The sequence below is a fragment of the Mixophyes fleayi genome, chromosome 7, assembly GCF_038048845.1.
Source record: "Mixophyes fleayi isolate aMixFle1 chromosome 7, aMixFle1.hap1, whole genome shotgun sequence".
NCBI classification, from domain to species: domain Eukaryota; kingdom Metazoa; phylum Chordata; class Amphibia; order Anura; family Limnodynastidae; genus Mixophyes; species Mixophyes fleayi.
In genome coordinates this window covers 10,000,863-10,015,416 of record NC_134408.1, presented here as the reverse complement: position 1 = coordinate 10,015,416, position 14,554 = coordinate 10,000,863, and the positions used below count along the sequence as shown (strand labels likewise).

The following is a 14,554-nucleotide window of genomic DNA, read 5'->3' as shown; positions in this document are numbered from 1 at the left end:
ATCATTTGGTTTATGGTAACTCTGTTGCAATAAATTGTGATATATTAGCTTCAAGGGAGAACTGAAGGGTTCCTGAGTAAGAGTGTCAGCTCTTCCCAAAAAAACTTAGTGGTGGCATCATTGGAAAGGCAAAGTTAATGTGCGGCATAGACCAGGTGGTTGTTTTTTATTAAACCTTTCTCACACACATGTCACGCAGGCTCAGGTGAGTGTTGGATCATGACAATTAGCCTTTAGTAGCAAGTTAAAAACAATGAGCAAACACAGGAACATTTTTATGGTATGGTTAAGTTATACTGGTGTCAACATAGAGGAGTCATTAGGTAGTAAAATATAGGTTAATGACCTTCGTGAGTGTCATGAAGTTAAGCAAATCAAAGAAATAGGCTTATGTTATCATTACAAAGAAAAATCATTAAAACTGAATACAGCAAATGCTTGTAAAACCAGCTAAAAAACAGTATATTCAATGTATATATACCAGTATCACTGTATATCACAGTATGCAGGGAAGATGTTTGAAGAACAAGATTTTATGATCTATACATGGAAAATTATGCATAGAGAATTGCAGCCAGGTAACTATCTCATGTTTACATACACATGAATCAAATAAGATAAGGAGATCTGTAAAGATACAAATAAACAAGTCATTTACCTACTATTGTGGAAGTACAGTGTACTTGCTGAAGCCATTTAACAGCGCTTAAAGCAGTGATAGGCAACCTGATACATATCAGGGACAGCATGGGCGGCCCTCTAACTTTCACACATTACCCCTTATTCTAAGTAATAAAATAAAACAATACATCTAATCAACGACACAGACACCTATCGCCTAGAATTGACCTAGCTAGATGATTCAGACTTAGGGGTAGAAATGGACCTAAGTGAAAATTACAGCCCTGTCGATCCCCCCACAGTATATCCAGTGGCATCTAGACACGCTAGGCAAAATTTAAAACAAGCTAGCAGGGGACATCGGTACAGATGCAGGCAAAACGTCACAAAATGCTACCAGGCACTTTCAATTTCCCAACAGATCGCAGAAGAAACATGCCATTTTAATGTAATATAGAATAGTTGAATGCATTAGCAGCAAAGTAGAGACAAAAACCAAGAGAGAGTTTGCTAACATGGATGTTAAGTATGTGGGATTTAGGGTGTACGGGTATTTTTATGTCATCTTCAGAAACTTTTAGGCTTAAAAGCATTTGTACACATCCTAAGGCATGTTGTTTGCACATGAGGAATAAGAGAAAGAGGAAATCTTAGACATCGTCGGCCTGATTGATCTTCAGACGTAAGTCTATTTGTGTGCCGTATCTTGCGTGAATTCACTCTGAGCTTGCGCCAGAACGGCACTGATGCCAAAAAACGCAATTGTATGCAATTCATGTTGCGAAAGAAAATGACACTTACGGCTGCCTATGACTTGAGGGGCCGAACGTGAGTGGGAAGGGGTGAATAAAGGCAGTGTACAGTTAGGGCATGCACAGGACAGTCCAACACGGATGTGGCCAATTCAAGCTCTGGGCATCTTGAAAGTATGTTTTTTCTAGCTGTATTATTTGCACCAGCAACAGGACAGATGTAACCGCCAATTGACAGTGATGACTGTCGTGGCATAGTCTTTGTATTGAAAACTACAAATGTGTGCCACTAAATAGCAAAGAACATGTGTAGGCAAGTTAGAGAGACTGCATTGTGTATGTACATAACTCTTTAAGAACATCTTAATTTATGTATGTAATGTAAAAAAAAAAAGAAATAAAGTATTTTTTTAAAACCCTCTGTGGCGGATTTTCGGTGGGCGGGGCATTTTGAATGGTCGCTTCTTAACGCAGCTCCGAGCCCGACTCTTGCATCTCGTTCCTCACATTATCCTAAAGTGCCAGATTTTATTCAAGGACGGTTAACATAGTGGTATGAAAGATCAGGGAACATTATTTTGTGGAAGTCGAGTCTGCGGAGGCACATAATTACTCTGGCTGGCTCTGATATTGGGGCCCTGCGCAAGTTTTCCCACCAAACCCACATTTCTCACAGTTGACACAGTTTGGTGGGATAAGTGGTCAAAACTGGTCTAGCATTTAAGAACATCCACCAAAACATCAATCGGACTCTAAAATACTCACACTGTTTGTTGTCAGTGACCTGCGAGGAGGTGGAGATCAGGCATCAGACGAGCGCATGGTACTGGCCGTGCTGTGAATGCTGGCACTTTGATTCTTGGTCGCGGTGACTGGCGGCGCTGGATCGGGATGCTGTCACTCCAACGCTCCTCCTGCCTTAAGTTGTGGTGACACAGGGATTCCCTCCTCGAACCCCCGATTGCCATTGTTCAACTTTAGTTCAATATCACATTTATTTGTAATCAATATTCTTCTCTGTCATCTGGTGGTCAGCACCTAATTTTTCAACCTTTGTAAATTCAGCCGACAAAGAAGCACTATACGATACTGCCACCTAGTAGTAAATTCTGCGATAGTATTATTACTTAAATATATTATATTTGTTCTATAGATATACTAACCTAGAACTATCACAAAGCAGTCTCTTATTGTTCTGATATTGAAGGCTTGTAATTGAATTGGTGCTTCACTAACTCAATTGCTGTCTATAAATAATATTTTCAATTATTTATATATTGCTAAAACAAAGTAAACATACACTATATTGACGACACCACAATTGCTAAAATTTGGTTTACAAGCAAGCCAGCTGCGTGCAGGGTCCAGCAGTGGGGGGTGTGGACCCTGGGGCTACACTCTACTTAGTGAGTGAATTTTTTATGTAAGGTCCAGGGGAAATAGGTACAGACCTGTTCGAAATAACCCTATAATACTCTGCAAATTTTGGGTATTTTCTACCTACATTTTTATTAATTCATTTCTGTTGTTCCCTGGTGTATTGTTATAGCCCAATTGCCAATACTTTCATTTTTGGTTCACCTTATTATTTTGAACTCATTGTGATACTTTCAGGGTGTAAAACTTAGCGATCCATAAACTAACTATATCATATTGCCCCTTATACCATATTGCACTGTGTCAGTTTGCCAAATTTTCCAACTGCAGTATAGGTTAACTGCCATCTGGTTGATTTTACAAATACTACTTTAGTTATTGTCTAAATAACTAGAGACCGTTACCCGTCCTCTTGTGGTTGAAGAAAAATTAGATCAACTTGTTAATTGATACACTGTAATTATTCACAATATTGTATTAGCATTCTGACATTGTCTTTTCTCTTCAGACTTTATTAACATATATTTTTGTTTATATTGATAAAATGTAATTTTGATCACCTTTCTTTAGGGGGAGTCATTTTTAGATCTTTCACAAAAATGAATTACTACGTGACATTACATTACTCCAATCTTAGGGTGATCGTGCTTTTCAGCTATCAATTGCTTGTCATGGACAAATTTCTTTACAAATCCACTTCATCCAAAGGCAATCCACCTTACACTCCACCGAAAATGGGCCGAACAAGAAAACCAGCTAAAAAATCTTCTTCATATTCACAACCCACTCTGGATGAAGATTCTGATTCACAATCATCACAGCAAGAAGAACAAGTGGTGGTCTTCTAACTCAATCGCTGAAGTTGCAAAGGTGATTTAAAAATTGATCATGCCACAAATTAATAAGAAATTTGAAGATCTTTGAACATCAGTGGACTCTGCACGTGCTGAAATTGAATCTAACACCTCCAGAATTGCCAGTTTGGAACAGCGCACCAGTGATATGGAAGATTCGGCATATCCATGTCAAGCAACAAGTGACTCCCACACCAGGGATCTTCAATCGATTACTGAAAAGATGGAGGACTTGGAGAATAGAAATAGAAGGGACAATCTGAGATTTATAGGGATACCATAGTCGATTAAAGGTCAACACTTGGCACAATGCTTGAGCCTTACATTGCCTAAGGCTCTAGGCATTAACGTCGATGCAGTACCGATCCAAATTGAAAGAGTATACAGGCTGGGTCCCGAACGCCAAGATGACTCTCGCCCTCGTCCAGCTATTGCTAGGTTTCTGGACTTCAGGTCCAAGGAGAAGATACTAATGGCATACAGAAAACAACCACAATTGTCAATTGATGATAGACGCATCATGATATTCCAAGATTCTCCGCCTCCGTGGCCCAAAAAAGAAAAGAATTCTCAACAGTGTGTCGGCATCTGATTGACAACAATCAGCGATTCGCACTCCTGTATCCAGCAAAACTTTGTGTTGATGACAATGGACATACACTGTTCTTTACAGACCCAAACAATGGCAAAGCTCATTTTCTTCAGGCTCGTTCTCCTCCACAATTATCCAATCGTCACAAAGATCCTTAATTAATATGTAAGTTTTCACACAAAGTCTAATATTTCGCTTCTACTGAAATCATCGATTCATATGTTCTGTTACTGACTCCCCCGCACCCTCTTTAGGGTGTAGTTCTATACAGTTACTCACCTCATTGGGCATCCTACGTAAGGGTCAACGTGTGACTAGGGGTGGTAGCCGTCTCCTTTTGGCCTTCAGTCCAGAGGCTAGAAAGACCATTCATGTATGGTCACAACCTGGGACTCTTCCCTTCAATGTATTTAAAGAAAATTTGTTCTATATATTCAAAATGAATTGGCTTGAAGCCTCACTAGCTAAAGAGTCTAAAGTTAAAAATTTCATTGAAATGTTGGAAGGTTACATTGATTCGTTACAGCTGGATAACAAATCACAAATTTCTAAATGTTACTCGTCAATCTCATGGTATGAACTGAGAATTGTTGCTGATAACCCACCTATTCTGTTGTAAAATGGGGGCACTTTCCCACACGGCACTAATAGAGCACATTAAGCAAATATTTTTATTTTCTACCAAAACTATTTAAAGAATTCTCATACGTGTTATATACACTAACAATAGTTATACATGTTGAGAACATTATTGTTATATGGTGCATTTAAAATGATCTATTGTAATCCATAATAGATACTGATTGTACAATATTTCTCAATACAAAGTCACTTAAATACTTTGTCCATCAATATTGTACTCTGTATTGCTTTGCCTCAGAATGTCAATAATACAAACAATTTGAAGAAAACACTTTCTATAGGGAAAGGTATATATTTTGTGAGAGTACAGGTGTGTGGCAGCAGTATACAGTTTGGGGAGAGAACGGGTGTGTGGCAGCATTTTGGCTTGAGGAATTATTAGCTGAGAACAGTGGAACTCATGAAGTATTGGATATATTTGTGGACTGAACGTACATAGGAATAGATGCACCCAAGAAAAAGTGCATATGTTCAGTCCTGGTGCATATCAAGATGCACCCAGCCGCAAAGAAAGTAGCATTTGTGCCAAACATATGTCAGGCGTACAAGTGTGTATACTCGCAAAACACAATAGCACATACAAGGTACAGAGATGTGGCTTGACAGTGTTAGTAATAAATACTAAAGTCGTCATAAAATGAATATTCAAAATCTGTACTGAACTCACCAGCAACCAATAAGATTGCCAGAGAGGTGGTGCCACATCCATGCCACAAAGTATCCTCAGTTCAGGAAAGATTTTCACTGTGATAAAATAAAACTGTTTATACAATTATGTTGAATTAATTATTAAATTAAATTATTGAATTAATTATTAAATTAGATATTAAACCGTCCCCAAGGGACAGGCAGATGTAAGGATTCTTACCTGTTCGCGATCCTGCGCTGTCAGCTGCACTTCTGGATTCACAGCGGGGGACTGTCATGTGACTACTCGGAGATCATCACATGATCCCGCAGCGGGGAGTTTGAATAAAAAGGAGGATCTGACGTTTACCTGTGTCAGATCAACCGGTGAGCCTCCTTCTGACTCCATGGATAGTATGTTCCTGTGAACATGTTGCTTGCTGTTTCTCCCTGTGTATCAGACCCGGCTTACTTGCTTATTGTTCCCTTGGATTCTCCTATTGCTGTCTGCCATCTGACCTGTGTACCGAACCCGGCTTATGTCCTGACTACTCCTTGCTCATTCCTGTGTGCTGTCTGCCATCTGACCTGTGTGCCGAACCCAGCTTGTATACTGATACCTCCTGTGGGACCGATCCTCTGTGGAGTTGCCTTTTCACCTATCCCTCTCACGTCTAGGGACCAACCCAAGGGCCGCGACCAGCAGTCCCTTTGTAGCCAAACCCATCCCACCTTGCGGTGGTTATTGGTGAAGACCAGGGGGCTGTTAGACTCCACGTCTTGCCTGTGTAAATCTAGACTGAGTGTACCCCTGAGTGTAACAGCAGAGGATGATCCCCAGCTACTATGTGATTTAAACACAAAATCAGAATGGAAAGAATTCTCTGCCTGCCTCTCAGCCACCAGGTGCAGACAGCACTATGCGGCCGAGCAGTTTCTGTGGTTGGCATACTTCTGTCAAACCCAGGTGTGGCTGGATCACTTATAAATAACTTATTGTAATAATATATTTAAATTATTAGCACAGTGTGCCAATTTATATCGTTGCAAATGTACTGATTCTTGCTATTGTGTATTAGAAATGTACTTATTTTATTATTATATTGTGTTATATTTCTGTATAGGATATACCTTCATTTTTCAGGTATTGCTTTGTAACTTCTGAGACAGGATGTCATGATTGGATTTGTATACCTTTTCTAAAGAAATTCTCTTATGTTAATTAGACCTTCTTTATCTCAGTGGCCAACACGACTGTCAGCCTGTATACACAGGAGGGGGGGGGGGGGGGGCGCTGCCTCTCTGTCTGTGTGACTTGTATCATGCATCTCAGATCCTCTCCGAATAATGCGCACAGAAGGTTTTAGGATATCACAGATAAATCTAAATTTTGTTAAGTATAAATTGCATTTAAATCTATGTTTAGGGAAACATATTGCATCCTGATACTAAAAATAATTCAGACTTCTTAGGGCCAGCAATGAGTTCAGGGGGCTGGCTTACCCCCTGGTAGGCTGTGTTCAAAACTGTATAAAACAGCACTGGTTTGTACTGAAATATATCATTATTGTTCCATCTGACTTTGTGATCACTGGTATCTTCAACCAGTGTGAACTGCCCTTATCAGGACACTAGAGCTAATAAACATCACTTGCTTCAAGACCTGCTTGACAACTTCTTCCCTGCTGTATTTCCCATGACCTACAGATTAGACCCAAATCTAATCCATTTCCAGCTGTTCTAAGGTTTGGACCCAACATTCCAGTACCACCGCTCTGCCTGCTACCTGCAGCTCTGGCCAGTGTGATAGGCCAGGGTTAACCATCCACAGCAACCCTGATCTGAAGGCAAGAGGTCAGGGGTACCAGCCCAGATGTACCCGCAAGGGGGTACACTACCAGCAACAGTTACCCAGAAGTAACGCGGTTCTGGATTCCGTGAAGGAGTCAGTGGTGGCAGCAGCTTAAGCCCCTCCTACTGTGGTTAAAGGTCGCATTTGGGATAAAGAAAGGGAATGGTGGCAAAGGAAGCGCAGCCGGTTCCTTGCAACAACAGACAGGGTGGCCGAGGCGGTCGATCCTGTCACACCAGCCGACAGCTTCTTGCACGTTGATTGGTGGATGGCGCTGACCATCCACCAAATAGTGTAGTGGGAAATCTTCACACACTGACTGGTGAATGACTGAAACCATCTACTGATCAAAGTGCAGGAAGTTGTCAAACTTCATCTCCAGTGAGCCAAGAGGCAGCGAGGGATAGTAGAAGGGGTAAATAATTTATTTGGGTCACCGCTAGAGATGTGGGATCCATATTTTATCACCAAAAGAGACTATGCAGGGCTGCATTATAAAGTCACCAGGGTTCTTGGGTCTGTATATTAATGTCACCATTAGTCTAGGGTCTGTACAATAAACCCACCTCAGGTCTGGGTTCAGCATAGTCAAGATACCAGAAATGTTGCATTATCTGCGTTTTATAATGGCCTTCAGAACAAGGCTGACATTGAATAGAAGTCATTAGTATGTATTGTCTTTCGATTAGTGGACATGAGAATGCTCTCAGTATTGTCTGGAGGTCACTAGAATGCTCCATGAATTTTATAGCAGTCACTAGAGAGCTCTGTGTATTGTATATGAATCGCCAGTATGTTATTTCGCCACCACTAGATAGAGTTCTGTATTGTATATTTGTCATTAAGGTTGTCTCTGCATCGCACATAGGTCAATAGAATGTATTGTATATCGGTCACTGGAATGTTCTGTATTGCAAATTGGTCAATAGAATGCTCTGTATAGCATATTGGTCAATAGAATGCTCTGTACAGCATATTGGTCAATAGAATGCTCTGTATTGCACATTGGTCAATAGAATGCTCTCTGTATCATACAAAGGTCACCAGAATATGCTCTATATTGAATAGTATTTAGACGGGGCTGGTAAATGCTGTATTTGCTTAAAGCTCCTTGACATAACATTTTTCATTGCCTCTATAAAATGACACCCACATCAGACCCGCCACAGCTGCGCGATTCTGGCTTCTCTATAATTCTGTTGCAGCACACTGACAGAAAAGTCTGGATCACTTACTCGTGTTGGCCCCACAGTTACCAGCCAGGTTCTGTGTACAGCATCATACAATACACACGAAATTATAAGCTAGACTTTATACATTTATAAACTCACACTGCTGACATGTACAGCTGAGGAAAACTAACAGTCCAGGTATTCTCCTGATAATGACCTTGATTAATGATTGTTATTTCTAGGTAGTATGTAACACTGTTTACATGTTACATGTGCATCTTACTCAATATGTTCAGGTCTACCACAATATGTAGTTCAACAACAGCTATCATTCTAAGACAAAGACATTGAAACGAGGCTCTTCTACTCCAGAAGGTATAATTCCCCACAGTTTTGCAAATACATAAAACAACATCTCCATAAAAACAACAATTTTAATCTAGTCTTTGCAGATCTTACAGAACTCAGAGTTATGTACTTCTCATATACAAGTACTGCAGTCTCTGCATGACTTTCTAAACCCACCATTCACAGATATATGATAGTAATGCGGGGCATAATTGCCACTAGATGGCCTGTGGGTGTTTTATTAATATTCATACAATATTGTAAACTATTATAGTAATAAGAATACAGCGGATGGTATAGACTCACTTATTATTCAGTATGTCTCCCCCATGTATTGAGATCTATGTGAACCATCCAACGTGAACTGATGAGCTAAGACCAGTGTGTGTCTCTGTGGTACTCACACCCAGCAACTTGTGTGTCATCATATAAACATTTATTTAAACATCATAATATAAACATTTATTTCTGTAATACAGTTTATGTGTACTTTCTATGGAACATCATCATCATCAGCTATTTATATAATGCTACAAATTCCGCAGCGCTGTACAGAGAACTCACTGACATCAGTTCCTGCCCCATAGGAGCTTACAATCTAAATTCCCTAACACACACACACACACACACACACACTAGGGTCAATTTAATAGCAGCCAATTAACCTACCAGTTTGTTTTTGGAAAGTGGGAGGAAACCGGAGCACCCGGAAGAAACCCACGCAAACATGGAGAGAACATACAAACTCCTCACAGATAAGGTCATGGTCAGGAATCGAACTCATGAACCCAGTGCTGGGAGGCAGAAGTGCTAACCTCTGAGCCACCATGCTGCCCATGCTTATTTTATTGCCAAAAATAATGTAATAAAATGTTGCAATGTATAAATGTAATGAATGAAATAAAGACATCTCGATGCCCTCTTATTTATGTGATAGCAGATGGTAAATTTATGTCAACAGTCCATGGTACTCTGTATGATGCTGGTGCGCTGTATAGTGCAATTCAGTGCACAGAACCAAGCTGTCGATGACAACCTCAAATTAATGACAAGTCACCAAGAACAGTTACTTATGGTTCTTGGCAACCCAACTCAAAGTAAATTGTTTGAACGGCTCAATGGGAAAACTTGGATTCCCCACGGAGCACTGGAGTCTGGCGACATCAAAATGGTGACATCATCAGACCTGTCTCTGGTCTACCTTACCTGTCAGCACTGATAGATACAGTGCAACCTGCACCCAACAGTGGTTGACACATGGAAGATCCAAGTTACACTGAATCTGAGATCTGAGAAATACACCTTTATTCTAGGTCCCATAATTATTAAACCGTAAATAACACACACATATATTTGATATCCCTATACTCAGGAGAACTAAAGAAAAATGTTGGGGATAAATGTCTAGGGATGTAGTAAGTGTGATAGTTACTATTTTTTTTTAACTATGTGTACACACTGCAGTTAAAAAAAAATACAAAATAGAAAAATGTAAAGAAATACCATCGCTCAAATGAGTGAATGTTATGGAGGACAATCCTCTAATTAATTAATTACTGAAAATGACATACAGTAGCAAACAGATATTATCATCATCATTTTTATTTATATAGCGCCACTAATTCTGCAGCGCTGTAGAGAGAACTCACTCAAATCAGTCCCTGCCCCATAGGTGCTTACAGACTATATTCCTTAACATACAGACACACACAGACTAGGGTCAATTTGAGAGCAGCCAATTTACCTACTAGTATGTTTTGTGAAAAAAACAGAGCATCCGGAGGAAACCCACGCAAACGGGGAGAACAAACTCCACACAGATAAGGCCATGGTTGGGAATCGAACTCATGACCTCAGTGCTGTGAGGCAGAAGTGCTAACCACTAAGCCACCGTGCTAGTGCTGTGCTCTGGTCTGTAGATCGCTAATTGGAAGCCTTAGAGTAGACATTGTTTTATTATCTGTGTATTGATATATGAACAAATATATGTTTTAGTACCAATACATTTAAAAGATATTCTCTCTGCCATATGTCTCTGAACTCAGTGCAGTTCTATTGTGGTGCTGCTGTATAAACAATAAGGTAACCTAAGAAGAGTATACAAGTAACAGGTGTTTAATAATCTATTTAATACACTCCTATTTCTGGAGGAATGACTTAGTATACCAGCCACATATTGTGCACAGTTATTAGTAGTTATTAGAATTATAACAGAATATCTGTCTTTTACATCAGTATGAATAAAAACAAAATAATATCCATATGAGAGTGGTCATTAAGGAATTTTAAGGTCAGTAATTTATGTACGTTGTCTAATCACAATGGAACCCGGCACCATTATTTTTTGCTAACGATGCGAAAGCGAATAACAACCTTTTGCTGTCTTCTTTCCTTTAAATACCGGCTACAACTCTGTCCTTTCTTTATCTAATAAAGTTACTATCACGCCTACTATATGGGTACAAGGATCACACAGTTCCCTCACAGTGCTGAATTATGTGATGTTACAAGAAGCAACACAAAAACTGTTACTTATGAGTCAATTAATGTAACTCACTGTAATACTGTGTTTGCTATTAGTCACACAACGTGCACAGACAATACACAATCAGACACTGAATGGCAACAATGTATTAAACTTGATAAACAGTAATAAATACAATATATAACCAAATGTATCACACTACAGATTATTTTTTTATTGCTTCACATTTCTAAACCAGTACAAAGATCCCTAGGTAGTGTCCCTAGATAAGGGTTTATGACCTCAGTTACAGTAACTCAGAATAACAGATTACTGTATTAGTAACGAATACAGAATAATAAACATTACAAACATAAGGGTTTACTTATTATAAATCAGAGGTAGATAACCTGTGGCACTCTGGCTACTGTGGAACTACAAGTCCCAGCATGCCATGTAAGACTGTTATATAAATGTACATCTGGTAAACATTTGCAGACACTAGGAGGTAAGTGGTTATTAAATACATAAAACACATAAGAGATCCACCGTTACAGACATAAGTTACATTGTAGGGAAAACTGAGAGATGCAGCTGTAGGAACGAACAGAGAGGAGAATGAGTCTGTATAATATAGAAGACATCTGGAATGAGGAGCAGAGAGTGGAAGAATAATGCAGGGAAGAGACGGCAGAAGGAATAGGGAGGGAGGGTTAGGAGACAGGAAGGCTGCAAGTGACACGGTAGCATGCTGCCTACAGAACAAATATAAGGATTAAACACATATCACTCACACGTGTGATAGAATAAGAGAAAGATGACACATCCCGCTCGCTCCATGACTGTCTCTTGTTTTATAAATCCCATTTTTCACCTTCACCGTCTCTGTGGATTCAGTCAATGCCAAAGTGAAACTGAATGTTCTGTAACAATGGAGTTTAACCTTTAATTATCCTTCTGTAGCATTTTCTATAAAATACATGGTTACATCCCCTCTGCTCCCAGCATTGAAGGAATCTAAAAATTTGGGGAGTAACTGGGATAATAGAATCACAAACTGTAAATCAAATTTGTGAATATGTTGGATACATACAATGATTAGAGTACTGTATGCCTTTATTCTGTGTTTAGATCTGGTTACGTGACTCTCAGTTATCTGATTAGTATAATTTAAGCATTTCCAATGGGAGACATGCAATAACTTTTATTAAGCATTAAGTGCTGTTACAGCATATTTAACATTATCCAAATACTCTCTATCAACATAATCATCAGCTATTTATATAGCGCCACTTTTTCTGCAGCGCTGTACAGAGAACTCACATCAGTCCCTGCCCCATTGGAGCTTACAATCTATATCCCCTAACACACACACATAGACAGAGAGAGACTAAGGTCAGATTAATAGCAGCCAATTAACCTACCAGTATGTTTTTGGAGTGTGGGAGGAAACCAGAGCACCCAGTGGTATCCCACGCAAACATGGGGAGAACATACAGACTCCACACAGATAAGGCATGGTCGGGAATCAAACTCATGACCCCAGTGCTGTGAGGCAGAAGTGCTAACCACTAAGCCACCGTGCTGCCTATGGGGTGTCTGTGGGGACTGCGATTATGCCCTATTTATCAAGCTCCGAAATGACCCTGACAGCTAATACTGAAAATGACATTAGCCATTCTATCCTATGAGGAGAGCATCACATGTGAGGGAATCTTCAGATCTCTCCCCACTAGGCTTTGTGCTCTCCCCATCACAAATTGTCCTAGGTCTAGACAATTGGGATCACTTTACTATATATTATTGGAGCCACTTTGCCGGCTAATCAATTTTAGCAAATTGCCACAATAAGTAATTTCTTATCATTGCAATTATTAATGATAATTAACATGCACAATATGTGATGGATCATAATTAGACCCCTTAGTCCACTCAGTGAGCATACATTTATTAGAAGAAAACTATGGTACTCTCAGGGGCAGAGGCAAAATAAGAGGCCTTAATTACCCGGACACAGAAACCGACTTTAAGGGCCAGCAACCAGTAATATATAATGTGTCCAAGAAAGGATTAAGACTCATTCAAGAAAAAAATCACTATTCAAGTTTTGTTATCTCGTTCTGTCAATCTGAACTAACAGTGGAAGTTGATTCATTAAAAAATGCAATTCAATCAATATTGTTCGTTATTTTTACATATTGCTGTTACCAATGTGAGGAATTTAAAGAGCACCCCAAAAATTGTATTTAAAGTAGTGAGCTACATTATACATATATATATATATATATATATATACTCAATGGGTCCGATTCATCTACACACGTAAATGGGCTCTGCGTACTCCCGTATTCAACAAGGAGCCTGAAGGTACGTGTGTTGTTGAATTCGGGTGTAGGTCTGCTACACAGGACGCTGCAGGATACGTCCAATACCTATGTGGAATATAAATTTGTAAAAGAAGGCACAAAACAAAAATTAAGTGAATGCCACCAAATTATAATATAGGCATTAGTGGTAAAACAGTAAAAAAAAATGTTGTTTTTTTTTATAATTTTTTTTCTTTCCATGAATTACATTTATTAGGATGCTGTTAATGTCTACTGAAACTAAAATACATTTTAACAGTTGCTCCTGCTCGCAAACACATGTTATAGCATGCATAGCAGACTGTCATCATTAGTACTCAGGACTCAGACTAGCCCTGGAGCAAAAGATATAGCAGAAAAACAAGTAATGTTGAGATGCCCAAAGTTTGAATTGGACATGGTTGCGTGTGGTTGAGTTTGGTACTCTCTTATTGTAAATTGTTTATGGTCGAACGCCCCATCCCTGACCTCTTCACTCCCAGAAATCTTGGTCTGTAGTAAGTGTCCTTTGCGTATGAAGATGGAGTGGACAGGGCTGCGTTTACTAGCGTATAGTCCGGTTCTGGACATGCGCAGACTGAATTTGCACATGATACGCTCAAAATCGGCAGATACGCACCTTGATGAATCAGGCCCTATGTGTTATTTGTCATAGTGTGAGACTCAGACACATGTGTGGGGTACTATTTAACGGTGCAGATAACAACGACAATGAGTTTATGGATATAATATGGGCAAACGTGACTTTAACGACATTAAAAAAATACAGACTTATCTTTTTAATGACAACAGAAGTAACCGACTGTCTTCTGAAACATCCTGATCACAAGTAAAACGGCACTGGGTATTGAGGTCATTGAAAATGGCGACCGCCATATCAGAAGTCT

The 14,554-nt window shown here is 39.5% G+C and overlaps 1 protein-coding gene across 3 annotated transcripts in view; it reads right to left on the bottom strand.

Moving 5' to 3' along the window:
- LOC142097311 (uncharacterized) overlaps positions 1–12,220 on the bottom strand; it is a 36,363-nt gene extending 24,143 nt beyond the window's left edge. For all 3 annotated transcript variants that reach the window (XM_075179042.1, XM_075179041.1, XM_075179043.1), the window contains exon 1: positions 12,096–12,220. In XM_075179042.1, the coding sequence (XP_075035143.1) occupies positions 12,096–12,168 (73 nt within the window). In that variant the 5' untranslated portion in view covers positions 12,169–12,220. The remainder of the gene's footprint in view (positions 1–12,095) is intronic.
- Positions 12,221–14,554: the final 2,334 nt, after the last annotated feature.